The 19,164-nt window shown below is 45.3% G+C and overlaps 1 protein-coding gene across 1 annotated transcript; it reads left to right on the top strand.

Moving 5' to 3' along the window:
• Positions 1–257: 257 nt before the first annotated feature.
• On the top strand, positions 258–11,473 carry casc3 (casc3 exon junction complex subunit; the record flags this gene model as incomplete). Its single annotated transcript, XM_079746555.1, has 11 exons — positions 258–443; positions 1,680–1,704; positions 2,000–2,058; positions 2,327–3,022; positions 3,247–3,383; positions 5,735–5,911; positions 6,241–7,226; positions 8,286–8,459; positions 9,531–9,629; positions 10,666–10,832; positions 11,328–11,473. 11 exons carry the CDS (start codon positions 258–260, stop codon positions 11,469–11,471), a joined length of 2,850 nt encoding a protein of 949 aa, XP_079602681.1. The 3' UTR covers positions 11,472–11,473.
• Between the last annotated feature and the right edge of the window lie 7,691 nt (positions 11,474–19,164).

Raw genomic sequence — 19,164 nt, 5'->3', positions numbered from 1 at the left:
AATCTTTCTCAAGATTGTAAGCAACTTTATATGCTATATCACTGTACAAAATAATTTGTACACTAATTTGTATATATGTATTAACGATTAATTTATTAATTAATACAAATCGAGTTCATAAAACATCAACGTTATATTTGGTTTTCTCAGTGCGCCAGAAGATTCTATCATGTGCTTTTTTTTTCAACGGAAATGCATGACGTTATTTCGCCCCACAATTCACTGCGTTCTTCCGGTTACACATTCCAATTCCTAAAATGGCGGACCGGCGGCGGAGACGGCGGCGCGCGTCCCAGGACAGCGAGGAGGACGATGAGTCCGGTTCGGGTTCGGAGAAACCAAGGTCCGGGTCACCTGCGGCGAAGCCCCGTGGAACGGACCCGGAGCCCGTGGAAGTGGTAGCCACCCGGACATTACCGAAAACCGAAGCCGAATCAGAATGTGTAAGTGTCCAACGGGTGCCCGCTTGTTGTACTCACTGCTAAGTTTCCCGGTTAGACTGGACGGCGTCTAGTCAACTTTTTAATCTGCTTTCCTGGAAAAGAGCAGGCTTTATAGGAAGTCGGTTTCCCTCAAATGGCTCGTTGTAAGCCATTGGTTGGAGCCAATGTTAGCCTTTACTTAGCTTCTAGCGGAGAGCTAGGCCACGCTACATCCCCATCATGTGAGTTTGCCACGTCCAGATCACGTTTCTCATAAATCACTCTCCGACACCGATTAAACGGAAACTACTTCCACTGAATGCTAGTAATACTGCATCTAAAGTTAAACAGACCCACGGTCTTTCCTTAAGATCCTTTATGGTTGTCTGTCTCAAACACAGATGTTTTACAATGGCTGGCAGCAACTAATTCTATTTTTATTTTCAGTATTTTATTTCGACCCTTGTCTGTTGGTGGCCAATCTTGTTTGTGTCTCGTCTCTGAAGTGGTGAACTAGGATACTAGTATGAATAGGGGTCCCGGCATGCCCTATCCCCATGATGACAACCTATTTAGCTGGCCTCCCACATTATTTCCCCCCCCCCTTTTTTTATAAATACCGACCCACTTTTGTGAGATGTATTTCTTCCCCTTATTTTCTCTATCAATATCCCAAGTTACCCTTTGAGAAATATGTTGAGTATATTACAAAATGGGAATCTTACTTACTTGTCCAATGTACGCCGTCCACCTAAATGGGTAAATTTAACTAGAGTCTGTCTTTCAGCCATGTTTAGTATCCGTCGACCTATATTTAGTGGCACATATGATTACATGAAGACTATTCATAACCACAACATTGAGCGTTAAAGTCAGTTTTTTCTATTGTTGAAATGATTTGTATTATAAGTATAGATGGAGTTGTATGTATAGACTACTTCTGATTTGCCATCGGATTGAAATAAACCTATGTTTCCCAAATACCTATTCTTTTCATGTCTAAGCCTATTACAGATGTGCAGAATGCAAAGTTCCGAATTGAGAACATGCTTGACTTTTCTCGAGGGTCATCTGTAGAAATAGTTAATTCTGAGCTGTTGGGAAAGCGAAGCATTATGCTTCTCATTTGTATTGGATATAGGAAAACGGATTCAGGAAAGAAACACCTGTCAGTCAGATGTTGACAGCCAAAGACTGAGTGAATGGCAAAACTCAGTATATTTAATATTTCTAATAGTAAACTTACTTCCTCTGCAGGAGAGTGAAGATGAAGTAGGAGAAGGTATGTATCCCACCCACAGTCCTATATAAACAACATGCCAATATTAAGTATTAAAGCATATTCTATATTTGTCCACATCTATAAATGTATAAGTTTCCATACTTGGCACTATTAAAAATGTTGGTGTTGATACACAATCTATTTATATTTGTTGAGTCAAAACCCTGGTATCCATTAATTGCCAGCTTAACCCTGATAAAAACTAATAGTTTTTGGATCCTGCTGCACAGTCACATAGTTAATTTAAGTAAGCTGTTTAATACCCCCTGTGCCCTGACCTCCCCCTCCCCAACAGCCGTGCTCTCTGACTATGAAAGTGCAGATCCTGAGGAAGAGAATGGCTCCCATTCTGAGGTACTTACACAAACACACACATGTTTATGGTTTATCTGGCCTTGCCTTAAGTGCTCCTTAAGAGCTCTTCCATTAGGCAACAGGGGAACCTAACTTAATGTTAGGTTTCCTCACACATGCATATGAAGATACGATCAGCATACATTGGCTGGCTTGGTTATGGATTGTGTGAGTGTATTTATGTTGATTGATGCACAATGCACATTATTGTATTTCCTTTTATTTATTCCTCTGGATAAACCTCATTGCTGTATGAATCTTTTCTAAGGGAGGAGAGGAGAGAGAAGATTTCTACAGTGATGAAGAGGCCTCAGCCAGCCGAGCTCAGACCTCCACCACCAAAGCCCCTGAACAGCTGGCGGTGCTGGTGGTGGAGGAGGAGGGGGCAGTGGTGGAGTTGGAAGACAGAGGATTGGAGGACGGTGGAGGGTTGGTGGAAGGCGGCGACCTGGTGGAAGGCGGCGACCTGGTGGAAGGCGGCGACCTGGTGGAAGGCGGCGACCTGGAGGAAGGCGGAGACCTGGAGGAAGGCGGTGACCTGGCGGAAGGCGGCGACCTGGCGGAAGGCGGCTACTTGGTGGAAGGCAGTGACCTGGTGGAAGGCGGCGACCTGGAGGAAGGCGGCGACTTGGTGGAAGGCGGCGACCTGGTGGAAGGCGTTGTGATGGTGAAAGGTGGCGAATTGCTGGAAGGTGGCGAATTGCTGGAAGGTGGCGAATTGCTAGAAGGTGGAGAATTGGTGGAAGGTGGCGATTTGGCTGAAGGTGGAGAGAGGGTGGAAGGTGGCGATTTGGCCGAAGGTGGCGATTTGGCGGATGATGGAGAGTTGCTGGAAGATGGAGAAATAGTTGAAGAGAAAGGACAACAAGAAGAGGGGGAGGAAAGAGAAGAGAGTAAGCTGGAGGGCAAGGTTGACGAGAAGGAAGGGGATCGGTCTGGAGAGAGGCAGAGTGGAGATGGACAGGTAAGGCTGGACGATGGTGTTAATAACACTTTTATTGAAAGAATATTGAGATAGGTTCCCGGATAAAGGCTGTTTGAGATGATGAATGGACAAGTAATGAATGGATGTGAGAAGTGATGGAGGAAATGTATGGGATGTAATGGTATATATGCGATGAAAATGTTGACTGAATAGTTTGTTTACTCTAATTCTAACATGTTCCTCAACACGCGTGTTGGCTGCAGGAGTCCACTGACGATCCAGAGGCTAAGCCGGGTCAGAAGTTGGATGATGATGAGGACAGGAAGAACCCGGCCTACATCCCCAGGAAGGGGCTGTTCTTCGAGCACGACGTCAGGGGACACGCCCAGGAGGAAGAGAGGTGGGCACAGGGCAACATGTGATTGGTTGAACTGGCGGGACTTAACCTGCAAACTTCCAGCAGATTCCGGTTCTCGTGTGTGAATCGAGAACCGGAATCTTTATTCTGGGAAATCTGCTCCGGCATTTTCCCTATTCAGGCCGTATAATTTCTGGATCATTGCCTGTACGGCTGTGTCGTGAATGAAAGCCACATTACGTGTAGTGGCAAGTAAAGAGTTCCGTTGTCTGACCTAAAACTCTATCCCGTTGAGCAACTGCATGTGCGAATAGTGTAAATCTTAAATTGTCGGAAATGTTATCCCAGTAATTTACATGGAACTATGTGTGAAAGGGGCTTAATATACCGTAATAATAATTATATACATCAATGCAGTGGCGGCTGGTGATCAAAAATGTTGGTGGGGCACAGTAATAGACAAGGGGGTCTGGGGTTCCCCTCCCCATAAAAAAAAAATTGAATTTAATAGATTTGATTTCCTGTATTCTGGTGCATTTTGGGGATGACCACTACCTATTTATCTACTATTCATTCAGATTCATAGCCTACATCCTGACTTGCAGGGCCTGGACAAGCTTACACTGCATATACAGAACTACTTTATGGCCATTCCACCAGCCATTGCTATTTAACCCATTGTTGTTATTCTGATATTGAGACAAATCATGATCACTGTCCTATAGCGCCCATTTTTTTTCTCAATGTCTACTTAAATGCGGTTAGAGATATGGGACAGTTGCTTCATTTTGTTTATATGCCACAGGCCGAAAGACTAAATTAATATGTAACTTACTTGCTCCTTTTAAGTATAACATTGCTTGTCCAATTCCTCCACTGAAAAGGGTGGAAAGTGCTTACAACTCTCTGCTAGTTAGCAATCTATCTCTTCTCTACATGTAGTTGTGTTGCGCAAATGCTGCTGAGGGAGGTAGCCTATTTGATTGATTCGCTGAATTGTCCAATCAGGTGGTGATAACAAAAAAGAAAAGTGATACCATTGGCCTGGGGCGCACACTGGTGCGACCCTAGGGCGAATTTTCATGCGCCAATGAAAAGCTGTCTGCTTGATAGACAGCAAAAAGTTAGCGAGCTTACATTGACTTCAACGTGGCCGGCGCCCCTGACTTGGAGGAGGGCTTTATTTCGAATGACCAATAACTAGCCTAGCCCAAATCATTGACGTTCAGATGCATTCAAATGGTTGCTGGCAGTGACAAGTATATCACACAGTTAAACGAGGATAAACGCTATGTATTTTTGTTGATTTATTTCGTATTGTTAATAGTTGGCAGATATATTCAAGTGAATATTTCACGGAGGGGCGGCGCCCTAGCGCCCTCTATTGACCCACCGCCACTGCATCATTGTAATAGATGTATTAAATAGAAAAACACTGGCCCATCTGTGGAGTCAGATCGTAGTTGTGTTTGATTACGCATGGTATGACAAAACCCGCATCAATAAATGGATTTTAGAATTGTATCAGAAGCTGATACAATCGTTTTAAATGCATGTGAATCATGCTTTTCATCATATAGAACAAACGTAGCACAATTCAACTTGGCAGAACAGCAAGAATGCAGTACTGAGCACTACAGCAAATCCTTTTCACCAGTGCCAGTAGTATGATGAGACAGCTGCTGGTTAACCTGCGGTCTTCGTTTGACTTATTTTGGATCATCTTAAGTGGTTGCAAACAGCAACCACTTGCTGTTTGCAGAAGCTAAAAGTTTCTTCCCTTATATTGTGTATCTGTCTAGACAAACTGTCTAGAATGTGCCCCGTTTCTCAGAGAAAATGATTTCTAATACTGCCATTGCCCAAGCCGATTATGAAACTCACAGTTAGGTCATTTTTTAAAGCAAAACATAACAAAGCAAATTGTAGTCTTGCGAAGCTGCTGTCTTTTTCTTCAGCACAAGAGGCGTGACTAACAGGCCTAGTTCAACTGACTCTGTACGCGATTGGCTGCTTGCCGTCGCTTCCCTGTCATCATTGTTTTAAACCAGCCAATAGCGCGCCAAGGGGTAAAGCCAGCTTGGTGATTGGCTCCCACAAAAACGTATGGGAAGCAGAAAGAAATGTATTGCTCTTCTCCAGACCCTTTTGCAGGGCAAACTCAAATCGCGGGAGAATTGGCGGGGCTACCCAGTCTAAGCAAATTGCACACCGAAAAGTCAATTCCCTTAAGTACATGCTTTTCTTTCTAGAACCCAAGCAATGCTGGGGCATCACTCATTTTGCCCACACAACCTCCCAAAGGAATATCCCGCTGTTACTAAAGCCTGTAATTAAAGAGTGACCGACCGAAAGTAAAAAATGTTAAATATATATAATTGTCGTCCCCTCAGACCTAAAGGCCGTAACAGGAAGCTGTGGAAGGACGAGGGCTGCTGGGTGCACGACCGCTTCCGGGAGGAGGAACAAGCGCCAAAGAGCAGGGATGAACTGGTCTCCATATACGGTTATGACATCCGGAACGGGGGTCGGCAGACACGAGACGCGCAGTACAGACAGCGGCGACCAAGGTAAGACGGAAGGCACCGGCGTACTTTATTTTGCCCTGCAGAAGGTCGCATGAGATTATCGGTGGTTGAAGAGATGGGCATATTTATGTCGTGGGTGATATTTCTTTAATTGCTCTATCAAAAGTACGTATTATTGGTAGTAGCATATGTCTGTACAGTCGATGTTATAAGGACATGACGGAGAACTGTCTGGTGCTTTATCCAAACACTACTGTAAATGTCCAGAGTGACTTTCAATTCACCGAACAAATATCCTTTTCGTTTGATCAAACTGCTGATTAAACCAGGGATTACCCATGCCTCATTTTCTCTCTCTTTCATGCCCACAGACAGGACACGTCACCCAGCAGAGACAAGCGCTGGGGTGGTGGTGGTGGTGGTGGTGGTGGTGGTGGTGGTGGCGGCGGCGGCGGCGGCGGCGACAGACCAGTCCGCTCTTGGCACAGTGGCGGCGGCGGCAGTAACCGCATGGGAGCCCCGCCTCCTTCATCTTCACACCCATCTTCCTCTTCCCCTCTCCCGCCCTCCTCCTCTCAACGCAACCAACACCCACCGCCCGCCAGCAGACCACCGGCCTCCAACCATGGCCCGCCCCACCGGGGCTTCCAGAACAGCAGGCCGTCTCAGCACAACGCCCCGCAGCCGTCTCAGTACAGGAACAATGAATCAAACGCTCCTCCTCATTACGGGCGAGACAGGCAGGGCCCCAAGGCGGAGCCGGGCCACGGCCACCGGCAGGGTTTCTCATTGGCCGACGAGGAGCCGGGCGTGGTGAACCGGACGGGGCGTGGCAGCGTCGGGAGGGGCGGTCCCTCCGTGGTGGTCGAGGAGATCTTCAGCGACAACGGCGGGGAGCAACAGGACCACGTCCGCACCGCTTCGCCGTCGGCCTCGTCGCACGCGGGCGGACGCATGTCGTCGCCGCCACCGCCGCGGCGACATCATCAGCTGGAGCAGAGGGGGGTCGCGGATCGGTCCTCCGGGTCGGCGGCGTCGGATCACAGGTCCGCACCTGCCAATCAGGAGGCCTCGCCGCCCCCCGAGCGGCCGGTGGAGCGCAAGTCGTACTCGTTAGCGCGCAGGACTCGCTCGCGCCCCGCCGACCTGGGCAGCAAGCAGGCCTCCGTCGAGGAGACGCCGGGGGTCGTTCCCTCGGCGACCGGCACCGGGGGCAAGAGCTGGGTGGCGGGAGAAGGCCCCGTCCCGACGGCGGTGCCGGGGCTAGCGGCGCTGGACCAGGATCTGGCCAGGATGAATCGGTCTGGGCCCAACTGGGCTCAGAACCCCACATCTTACCTGCGCTCCGAACTCCGAGGTAAATGCGACGCCACGAGAAGCTTGGTCTTCCCTTGTTTTGAGTCCGTTTAGTGTTGAAGCGCTGACTGGGTACTCTCTAGGGGTCTTTATTTTTTTAATTCTTCCTTTATGCTAGTGCAGTGCCTGTTCAGAGTGGGCCAGGAACCGGTTCAGAGTGGGCCAGGAACCGGTTCAGAGTGGGCCAGGAACCGGTTCAGAGTGGGCCAGGAACCGGTTCAGAGTGGGCCAGGAACCGGTTCAGAGTGGGTCAGGAACCGGTTCAGAGTGGGCCGTGGGCCAGGAACCGGTTCAGAGTGGGCCGTGGGCCAGGAACCGGTTCAGAGTGGGCCAGAAACTGGTTCAGAGTGGGCCAGAAACTGGTTCAGAGTGGGCCAGAAACTGGTTCAGAGTGGGCCAGAAACTGGTTCAGAGTGGGCCAGAAACTGGTTCAGAGTGGACCAGAAACTGGTTCAGAGTGGACCAGAAACTGGTTCAGAGTGGACCAGAAACTGGTTCAGAGTGGGCCAGAAACCGGTTCCGAGTGGGCCAGAAGCCTGTTCAGAACTCTGGTTCCCAGCCATACGCACACCCATTTGGAAGTAGAGCAGATGAATTGTGTCAGGAGAAATTCCAAGACCATGTATACATACACGCACACATTCCTTGCTTTATAGATAAATATCTAGATAATTTGTTCTACAGTGCTAAATTGTAATTTTCTTGTATTGTATTCCATACATCCCATGCTGGAAAATGGACGGTGCTATTCTCACGATGCTGTGGATTTGTTCATATGACAAACTACTTGACCTGCCGGCGGAGATTGCCTGCAGAGAGCTTGTGGTGGTGGTGCAATGTTCTCTATAACCATGCTGTGGTGTAGACATAAGGGATTATAAGTTTATGGGCTGGAACATTTGATACAAGGCTCTATTTCAGGGGAGTCAGGCTCTATTTCTGTCCTGTCTCTGTGTCTCAACACTACAATACTCCTTCTGCATCCCTCCCTCTGTCTGCCCGTGGTACAGAACAACTCCTACAGTACAGGCTGCTAACCCTCTTCCCCTCCCACTCGTAGGACTCCCTAGCCCCATTCAGATGCCCGGGGGTCCACCTCAGTTCCCTGGCATGGAGGAGATGGGGGTGGGCGCCAGCAGGGCCAAGCGGTACTCCTCCCAGCGGCAGCGGCCCGTGCCCGAGCCCGGCCCGCCCCTCCACCTCGGGGTGATAGAGGGACACTACTACGAGCCCAGTAAGAGGACTGGTTCCCTCCCATCGCTCTAACCCCGCGTTGTTTGATGGCGGTTAGATCGGTGCACAAATGTCAAGTGCATCCATGTGCACTTGACATTTTGTTGTTTCATGTGTTCTGCGATTAGCTGTCAATTTTCGTGTTTAACCTTTTGACAGGCTTTACATTGAAGCTCTGCTGAAACTGAAAGAGACTTGGAGAGTGGATCTGAAACCCACTGACTTCCTCCAAACAAACCTTACGTGATATTTCGGTTACCAGATAGAGGTCACTGTGGAAGATGAAGTTAATCTAGAGAAAATGTGCAGATATATTTATTTATTTTTTATCTCTACCAACCAATCTTTGGAATTTCTTTTGACCAGAGATGGTTAAATTTCAATTGACCACGATTTTCTTTCTCTGACTAAAGCCCTCATGATGGACTATTATCTTTCTTTACATATATCTGTTGGACCTTGTTTTTCACACCATGAGCACCAACTGTCAGGAATGGTTTGTTTCCCCATTTTCATGGTAAAAGGGTGACAGTTTTCGCCCCATCTAATATTTAATTGGTTGCCTGAAAAGGGCAGCAGTGACAGCGCCTTTCTGGAAAATTCTGATATTTTCCAGTAGAAGTGCTGGGAGCACCTCCACAAAGTGCAGCACACTCTGAATAGTCACTGGGTTCAGCGTTAAAATAAATAAATAAAAAAAGCTATGTGGGCTCAACCTTAATAGTGCAGAATTCTATTGTAGGTTTTTGGTTAAATTGTTAACATCCCTACTCTTAAATCTTATCTAGAGCACCTTTTATTACTTAAAAAGGAAGACATTTTGAGCTCCCTCCATACCAAGCGACCAAGTTCGGTCAATCTCTAATATCCAGAAAGACTGTCTCTATAACTGCAAGTGAAATTTCATGAGCACTTGCGCCTAATTAACCCGACCTGTCGTGGTCTATCAACCGACTTCCACCTTGCCATGGGGCTTCAAGTCACATTATCCATTTGAACGCCTTCGTGAATATTCTATACGACGATGACGAGCAACGCTTTGACCCTAAGGCTGTCTCTTCCTCTCCACCAGTGTCGTACCAAGGACCAATCTATGCTCACGGTGAAACCGCCGCCCCCATCCCTCCTCAAGGCATGCTGGTCCAGCCCGAGATGCACATGCCCCACCCTGGTGAGTACCCTCTGTGGAGTTCTGTCACCTCGGCCTGAAGCCCTCAAGCCTTTCACTTTGTCCCCTGCTTTCAATGGTCTACGGTAGGGCCAAAACGATTCGATTCAGAAATCCATTTAATCTTCGAATCGATTCCTTTTAGGACATTTCAGTCGAGATACAGATTTTGCTTGGTTATGAAATAGTTTCTTATGTAGCTTATGCTGTAAATTGTACAAGCAACCCTCTAACCGGTTGCATTATAAAACAAATATTGATGTTCACATTTAGAATTGACCGCAATGCAATTGCATGACTGTCAGACTTGCATTATATCCTATTTGTATTAGATTCTGTACAGTAAGTAGTAAAGTAACATTGACATTTGTTTGGTGAAAAATGATTGTTATTTAAGTAATTCTTAAATCAATAAAAAGCACTTCTTGCTGTAGCTTTGGTTCAGTGCTACATAAGTTCAAATAGATTAAATGGTTATAAAGGTTGCATATTATAAGTAAGCATATTATCTGTTGAATAAAAGAAGTTAAAACTTTGGGCGCTGACTGATCCAGACCACCAGGTGGCAGTGAAGTTTCAACCATTTAAAAGTGTTGCATGGTAGTGTAGTAAAACCAGGACAATTGGTGAGCACTTGGCACAAGGGAGATGTAAACACAGTTGCTGTATATTTTTGGTTAGAATTAGGTTCTTGATTTAAGACTTTCTTTGTAAAATCAATGTTGTTGCACAACATCACATCGGTGATGACTGACTGGTGACTCACTGGTTTCCTGTCCAACCATGGTGTGCAGTAATTGGTCACCTGCTTGGCTATTAGATGGGAAGAAAATCGGCATGAGGGATTAGATGGATTTCGAGGTGAACATGAGATGGCCATGGATTTAATGGAACATCATTTTGTAATGCTTAAAGCACACCTTGATAACCCTAAACTAAATCATGGGTTTTCGTTGTCCATCGTTCTAAGCAAATGAGTCTTGCCCGTTCTGTTCCCTCCACCTTCATGCAAAACACTACCTCCTCCCCCTACCCACAGGGCTCCACCCACACCCATCCGCCGGCCCGATAGCGAACCCCACGCTCTACGGTGCCCCGCCCGTTTCCTTGTCGCCGGGGCAACCCCAGCAAATGATGGCTCCGCCCTTCTACACGCCACCTGGGGTGATGACCTTCCCCTACCCAGCCATGTACACCAACCCACAGGTACGCATTACCCGGGGTGCATGCATTTATGACAAACCCTGGCAATGCACCAGTACCCCTGGTCACTGGTGCATTCAGTGTGACTAACAGGGCCAGTCGCCGATCGATTTAAATGGATGTGATATTGAAAGGCGGGAGCTGTGTTCTCCCGATCTCGCACCATAACCGGCGGTGGGATTTTTCTGTTTTATTTTTATTTAGAAACTATTGAGGCCTGAAATGTGAAAGTAGCGAAACATGTAAATGTTACGGTCCTACAGCGTGCGCTACAGTGGAGTTGCATCAGCTATGCTGTGTTCAGTTCAGCCATCTTTATTTAGAAAAGTCCACGCCTCAACGTTACACATGGAAGTTAACCAGGCAAAGATGAGATTGCGTAATAAAGATTGTGTCTTTATATAAAAATGGGTTGCCTACCCTTGTTCCACCATGTCTCCTCTGGGCTCCTCCGTAACGTATGGTGTCCCCTGTCCCACCCGGGCCCTCCCCCCCCAGGCCCAGTCCCAGGTGTACGGCGGAGTGACCTACTACGACACCATGCAGCAGCATGCCCAGCCCAAGCCCTCGCCCCCCCGACGATCCTCGCAGCCAGTCACCGTCAAGCCCCCCCCACCAGAAATGTCCTATGCCTTGGAGTGACACCCCCCCCCCCCCCCCCCCCCCCCCCCCCCAAAACCGGCCTGTACCCCTCTGTCTTTCCCACCACCGTCTCAACCACCACAAAAATGAATTATTCTGGTGAGTAGTCTGTTTTCAATCACAATCTAGTCGCTAACAAAATACCACATTATAGGGTCTGACCTGGAAGTCCCTTTGTGGTTCGTTTTAAGTTTTTGACAAGAGAGCACAAGTGTCTTGCATTGCAATGCATGCAGGTAGTCACTCCCCTAACATCTTCCTGTTGTGTGTGTCTCTGTCTGCAGGAGCAGGGTGGGAGTGTGACTTAGGAGTTGTGGGTCCATATCGACCAATCAGAGAAACATCCGCGAGGGGAGGAGGAGGAGGTTGAAGGACGGGGTCACGTATCGGATGATTTGGTCAAAGGTGTATTTTCTTTTAAAAAAATGTTTGACTAGTGCTCCCCAGTGGTGACGTGTCTAGTGTTGTCTGTCGGAGTGTGGTTCACGGCAAGTGAGCAAGGCGGCCTGCTGTCACGTGCCCACCTTATGTCCGGTGGGTCAGTGCTCGTAGTGTGTTGAAACGCGGCGGCAGTCAGTCAGTCACTCTCACTACTTGAAATGTAACACAAATGGAGGTCCAGCTGTGTGTCTCCACGTAACAACCCTTTAGAAACCACTCTGAAGCATTTAGCTGCACAGGAGAGGACTGTCAGGCGTTCACACTGTGTTCAAATCCAAGTCCGTAGCAGACGCCTAGGCCGCTGTTCTTGATGGTGTTGGAGTGTTGACTGATGTGTAACTCTTTTACTAATATGTTTTCTCATAAAATAATCTTCTGAATATTTAACATGGGGTTTTGCAAACTGTGAAGGCATGCAGCCCGCAATATATAGCTCAATATATTCCGTTTATTGTATAAAACAAGATTTTAAAGAGGCAGAAACTAATCAAATAATTGTTATTTTGGCAATAACAGGGAGGGTTTAACGAGAGACCCAGGTATATAAAGTTATACTTGTTGAATGAATACAAGTGGTCATTATCTTTTTTAAAACGTTGTCATTTACCTTCATGTCTGCTTCTGCCCTTGGCTGATTCATTTTCTTATGGAAGGAAAAAGGAGTACCCCTTTCTATCCTATGTCACCTACTGTAGTTTTCCTTGGAGTCACATGGTATTTGTGTTAGAGTTGCTTAAGCCTGGGACTTGAGAACAAATCCCCCCCCCCCCTTCAAACTAGAGAAGACTCGATCAGAAAAACCCTATTGTCTTGATATAGTTGCACGTTAAGTTCATAATTGTATCCATTATTTGCTTGGAATTGGTATGTAGACTACATGTTACTTTTTTCAATGTTGTGTCATCTGGTTGATTTCTTTGTGTCAGTCAATCATAAATGGTGCAAGTGGTACATGATTCATTGCTAATATCAGCAGTCGTGTGTGTATATACATATATATAAAATGTTGCTGTACATATCTAAATCTGTATATAGAATGTTGATGGAGGCAAAGTGAAGCTGGGAACGATTGTTATACTACTGCTACTGGCTCCTCCAACTCAACTCGAATTGAATGTGTCAGAAACCTGGGCAGACTACTGTCGTCCTCGTTTTATGAGCTAAAGCATTGAATAGGACAATAAACAAGTCCAAGGCACCCTTTGATTTCATGGTGATCTTATTTGGTTGCTCTTGGTTTAATTTAATTTCTGTCACTTTGTATTTTCTATTTTGGTCATTAGGGGTGACCTACACCAAGGGGGGGTTTGCTTGACCTGGTCTTTGGATTGTTTTGTGTAAGAAAAGTGTTGGGTTATGAATGCATGTGATGCAATGACATTTAGAATTTCTCCCCGTTATGCGTTATTTGTTCTCAGTCCATTAAAAGAACATCACAGCTTGCTACTGATAAGTGTACCAAGTACAGGTGACCTCTTCCTATTCCTTTGCGCCTATTTCCAGCAACATGGGGCTTACAGCTAATGTTAAGTTATTACACCGGACATTCAAATATTACAATGGAGTTGCTAGTATTTACCGGAGGTGTGTCTTCTAAATCATCAATGACCCCACACTTTAGTTAACATAGATGCATGTTTTCCCAAGACTAGGATATGTTCCATAAGGTCTGGCGATGCTCAAATGATAAAGAGCTTAAAACATTTTTTTGTTAATCTAATACACCCTTTAAAAGTGGAAACAAGATGCTTCTTCAGTCTGTCTTCAATATACTTCCCTATGCTTTCGCAGCAGTTGTGTGCAGTCTTTTTCGTCAAACAGGGTGCTTTCTAATTTAGTGGCCAGTGGATAACGGTTTGGGGTAAAAGCTGATTGATATGCATGTGTGCCTAGTGGAGACCATTTGTATTGAATACTGCAGGAAAATTTAAATGCATTTCTATTGGTAAAGGGTTCAGGACTGTTAACGCACACGTGCATCCCTAGTGTATCAGCTTCTGTTGACCAAACTGGTAGCATTCTGTAATCCGCCTTATATAAGAAACACGCTTCTGATCTAACAGGACAGCGCATGCTTTTGTTCTGCTTCCATTTCAGGACATAGGGGGATGATTAATTAAAAGACAATTTCAAACTTTGTTTTTTGCACTGGCACATATTCTGATTTTGTTCTAACAAAATCCAATGCCTTTCTGAATGTCCTGGATTGGAACACCCTATGATGCACACAGTGCTGGTGTTGACGACATATCTGTTAGCTGTTTGACCTTTGAGTTGAAAAGACTTTGTTCACTGTGATAACAGTTCTTTCATAGCCCTTTCAATGTTCCTAATGGTGACATGTTTTTTCTTTTTTTGTTTTGTGAGTTTTTCTTTCCATTCAGAAGAACAATAAAGAACTTGGTTAATGTATTTGTTGTGCTTTTATGAGTTGTGCTGCTATGATTACCTGAAGTAAGAGGATGCATAAATATACAAGGTTCTTAATATATTTAACATTTAATGGTGCTTTCAAGTGTTCCACTATAAAAATATACGCTGCCAAATCGACTATTACCTACCAGCAGATAGTAATGTTGGTATTTGGGCCACTGCTCTACCTCACTGCTAGAGCGCCCTCTTGTGGCGAAATCTAAAGCTTTTATGAAAAGTTACTCTGAACAAAAATGTGTTCATCTTTAACATTAACTGGCGTCCCATAGGCCTATATAATGTGTCCATGTGACATCTATTTTATACATTCCGACTATGACAAAGTCACCAGTGCTCAACAGTGAAGTAGTCGTAAACGATGTAGGCCTATAAATAAAAAAAAATGTATGTAGACCAAGCCAATCGGCACTTTCTACCCTCTTGCCATTAGTGTTTTTTTATTTATTTCTAAACATGTATGAACATTAAGGTAATCCATATTTTTTTATAATCATGATTTAATTGCATGCAGGATGTATAGGCCTATTTTTATTTCCCGACGTTACCGAACATAGGGCTCTAAAACAAACAGCGCACAAAAATACTCGGATGTTCCCCTAGCCGAGGTAGGCTAATACTTTATCTAACGGTCTTAACCTGCCACCATTCAGCGGAGCGGGCTGGTTTGTCAATGTGAAGACACAAAACAGGCAGGTGGTAATCAATATTCATGAGAGGAAAGCCATTCCTGCTATCTCATTGGTCCTAGTCATTTTCAAACACCCCAGCCGTTCCTCATATGAATATTCACGGAGGAGAGCAGGTGTGTGTGTGTGTGTGTGTCTGCTTTAATTGTTTAAGCAGTGATTTCTCAAATAGATTGTGAAAGCTTACTAATCCTTCTCATTTGGTCAACTAGAATCATACAGCCTACCGTAATGTTATAAACTGAGACTTTTTGTTAGCCTCTATATATGGTTTACAATGATGAAAAAACATTTATCAGTAGGAGCAGAAATGGTCTGTATGCTCAGTGGCATTCTGGCTGGGGAAGTGCCCTGTGTAGCCCAGTTTGTGTATCCGTGAGAAGAGTCTAGGTGAAAGAAAGAGAGAGCGTGTTACACTGTGCGTGTGAGAGGGAGACATTTCAAGACTTCGAAAGCAGATTATATAACCATGTTGATTTAGGGACATGAAATCACCGCTGCTGTTGAACAGAGCCCACTGGTTTTCTAATGGGCTTGTATCTGTGATGTAACACCTTTGCTTTCTCTCCCGCCGTCACTCCCCCGTTCTCTCCTCTGTTCAGTGTGTTTTCTCTGTGTGTGCGTCATCCTTTCTTTTTCTCACCTCTTTTCTTGCTCCCATTTCCCATGTTAGTCTCTCTCTCTCTCCATCCCCATTCTTTATCTCCTCTCATTCTGTTCCTTCATCTCTCTCTCGCACCCTTTCTCTCTCTTTTTGTCTCTACCTCACTATCTGTCTAATTTCCAGTTTCTCTCCTTCTTTTCCCCCCTCTCGGTCTCTCTGTGATTCTTGGTCTTGCCCTCTTTCTATCGCTCTGTCGCTCTCATCTCTCTCTCCCTCTATGTCTCTCTCTCTCTCTCCCTCTCTCTCCCCCTCCATCTCTCTCCCCCTCTCCCCTCACATTGGTACCTAGATCTCTCTCTTCTTTATACTCTATATTTCGGGTCCATCTCTCGTTTTCCCTCTCTGTCCTGCACCCTCTCACATGCATACAGTTGTCCTCTGCCTTCTGTTTCTATGATATCCACCAGTAATCCCCCCCCCCCCCCCAAATTTTCCTATCCTCCCGCCCTTCCATCCCTCTCCCTCTCTTCTCTCTCTATCTTCCTCTTGTTTGGCCTTGCATTTACTTTAAGCATCCATTCAGCTCTCCCTTCTTCTGTGGTCTGCCCCTTGCACCCTCGTCCTTGCTGTTTTTGTGTGTGTGTGTGTGTGTGTGTGTGTGTGTGTGTGTGTGTGTGTGTGTATGTGTGTGTCAGGCAGGGTAGGCCAGGAAGTGTGAAAGGCGGAAGTATGGAGATTGATGGTGATTATTTGGTTATGTGTTAACCTTGACGCAGTTTAAGAGTTCATTTCATTCATTCATGACGCAATCAAATACACCTTGAAACTGCAGTTATTTAATCAATTGAGAAAAAGATGTGCTTGTGCGAGAGTGTTAGTCAAGAATAAAATGCATCGTGTCGAGTCGTCCATCCAGGAAATAGTTGTCTTTCAATATTTATATTCTTGTCCAGGGTGGACATATCTCCAAATAAGATGTATCATTACATCTGCAATGGTTTATTATGTACGCTACTTGCTAGGGTGACAATCCAGGATGTGAGGATTCGACAGGGTTGTATCTTATACATCCATGCCTCATATGTCTCATAGGAGAATTTGCTCATTTTTTCTTTGACTCCTTCCTCACACTGTTTTTAATCAAACTACCCCCATAACAGATTGGATGAAGTCTAAATAAAGGTTGTTAACTGCACATTTTCAGGGAAGATGAGAGCGGGACCAGAAAGGCTTCCACTCCACTAAATAGGGTCCACTTGTAGGTTTAAACAGTTCAATATATTTCAATGGTGAGTGTTTGGTTTTCACCATTTTCCACAATGTGTCAGCAGTGCTGCAATTTGTCTTTTTTTTTGCTTGATATGGTTATGCATGTTTATTTTTAGGGTTTTACAATGTTTACTTAATTTCAGTGGATGTAAACATCACTGCAGATCACTTTATTTTTAATGCGGTTCCAATCAACCCTGAAAAACATTTAATTAATGTAATTAAAGATTACATTGATCCTTAATTAATGTAATTCAACTTTTAGAGGAAGCGTTTGCAAACAGGGTTTACGAGGACTCTCGGTGGGGGAGTTTGCATGGACAGGTGCTGTTGTACTCCAAACCCAGTTTGAAATGAATCTCTTCAAGTGTTTAAACTGTGTCGATCTAACACAGAGGGTGAAGTGTAAATGTACCGGACATCAATGGATGTAAAACCAGCAAAAACAGAGAATAACAACCATGATGCGATGATGAAATCCTGTGTTGAACTTTCCTTTTTCGTCTTCTTCTTAGCAAATTCTCCTACTCCTTTCTATATCTCATCAGAATACTACTACTAATGCTACTACTAATAATAGTAATGCTAATAACTAAATATAATCATAATAATGTCAATAGTGGGATACTTGCAGAAGTAATGCTGATTAATATTATTCAAAATAAACATTTAAGTTATTTTCCTCTCAGGCTTTTCCCCCTGAAACATAATTGCACAGCATATGCAGTCTCCACAACAACACCCAAAACAAACCCCAGCCCCTGCAAACAAGCGCTAGACCACCCCAACCGGCATACAGGGAGAACACACAGGGACATCAGTGAACAAAGGCCTGGGCATTCAGGGGCTGTGGGTGGCTGGGTGGGTGTGGGCCCTGGTTGGGGTGACAGACTAAAGAAGTGGGGCCCGTCAGCCCTCAACCCCCCCCCCCCCTTCTCTGGCCCCATCTGCTGACTTTCATTCTATATGTAGAGCCTTGACCTCTTCCAGAGCACCGTCCTGGTCCTCTCTCTCTCTCTCTCTCTCTCTCTCCCTCTCTTGCTGTCTGGCTCTTTCTCTCTCTCTCTCTCTCTCTCTCTCTCTCTCTCTCTCTCTCTCTCTCTCTCTCTCTCTCTCTCTCTCGCTCCCTCTCTCTCTCTCTCTCTCTCTCTTTTGTCTTTCTTCGTCTGTTCTTCCTGCATGTCATGATGTCATGTTGTTACTTGGATCCATTCATCTCTCTTTTTCTCTTTCTCCCCCTTTCCCTTCGTCTAGCCCTCCCCCTTTTAGCCACTCTGCTTTTGTTGTTTTTACCCGTCTGGCTCCCCACTTATGCCCCCCCCGGTGTACACGCACACAAAGAGTGACACGCACGCACGCACGCACGCACGCACGCACGCACGCACGCACGCACGCACGCACGCACGCACGCACGCACACACACACACACACACACACACACGCGCAGACGCACACGCACATACGCACAACCACACACACACACACACACACACACACACACGCGCAGACGCACACGCACATACGCACAACCACACACTTCCTGACTCTCTGGCTGTCTGCAGCTCTGTGTCTTAATGTATTCTAACGCCTTATTGTCTGCATGTGTGAAGGCTTTGTTTAGATGTCTAAACGCTGGTTCTGTGTGTATGTGTGAGTGTGTGTGTGTGTCTCTGTGTGTGACAACATTATCAATGTCATGTTTTACTTTTTAAAGGAGATAATTAGCGTAGTTGCTGACACACTTGAATGCTCTTAAATGTGCTGTTTCGTTCTTTGTTTGTGAGTGGTGTTGTATTTGTGCTGCGCATGTGATTTTGGTAATAACAAAATGACCAAAAAAGAAAGAAAATGAATTACATGATCACGGGAGGTATTTTATATTATGCGTATATTATTTTGTGAATATATTACGTCAATATAGTCATTATTTATCTGGGTATAGACTTTTTTACATACATTTATGGAAAAACAATAGCTAGTGTTTATGCTACAAAACAGTGAATGTTGTGATGGACAAAATAAAACAAGAAATGTAGTGAGGGAAAGTACAATAGAGTCTCAAGGATGGTTGGATCACTGATGCGGTGATGCAGTGAATAGGCACAGTGTCCCGCACGGTTAATTATGTTTGCATGTGTGTCTGTTTTTGTGTGTGTGTGTACGTGTGTGTATGTGTAAGTGTTGATGCCTGGCTGTGCGTGTATGCGTGTCTATTTTTGTGTGTGTGTCTGTTGTTGTTGTGTGTGTGTGTGTCCATGCA

This window comes from Pollachius pollachius (genome assembly GCF_949987615.1).
Source record: "Pollachius pollachius genome assembly, chromosome: 11".
NCBI lineage: Eukaryota > Metazoa > Chordata > Actinopteri > Gadiformes > Gadidae > Pollachius > Pollachius pollachius.
This window is presented reverse-complemented; position numbering and strand designations above follow the sequence as displayed.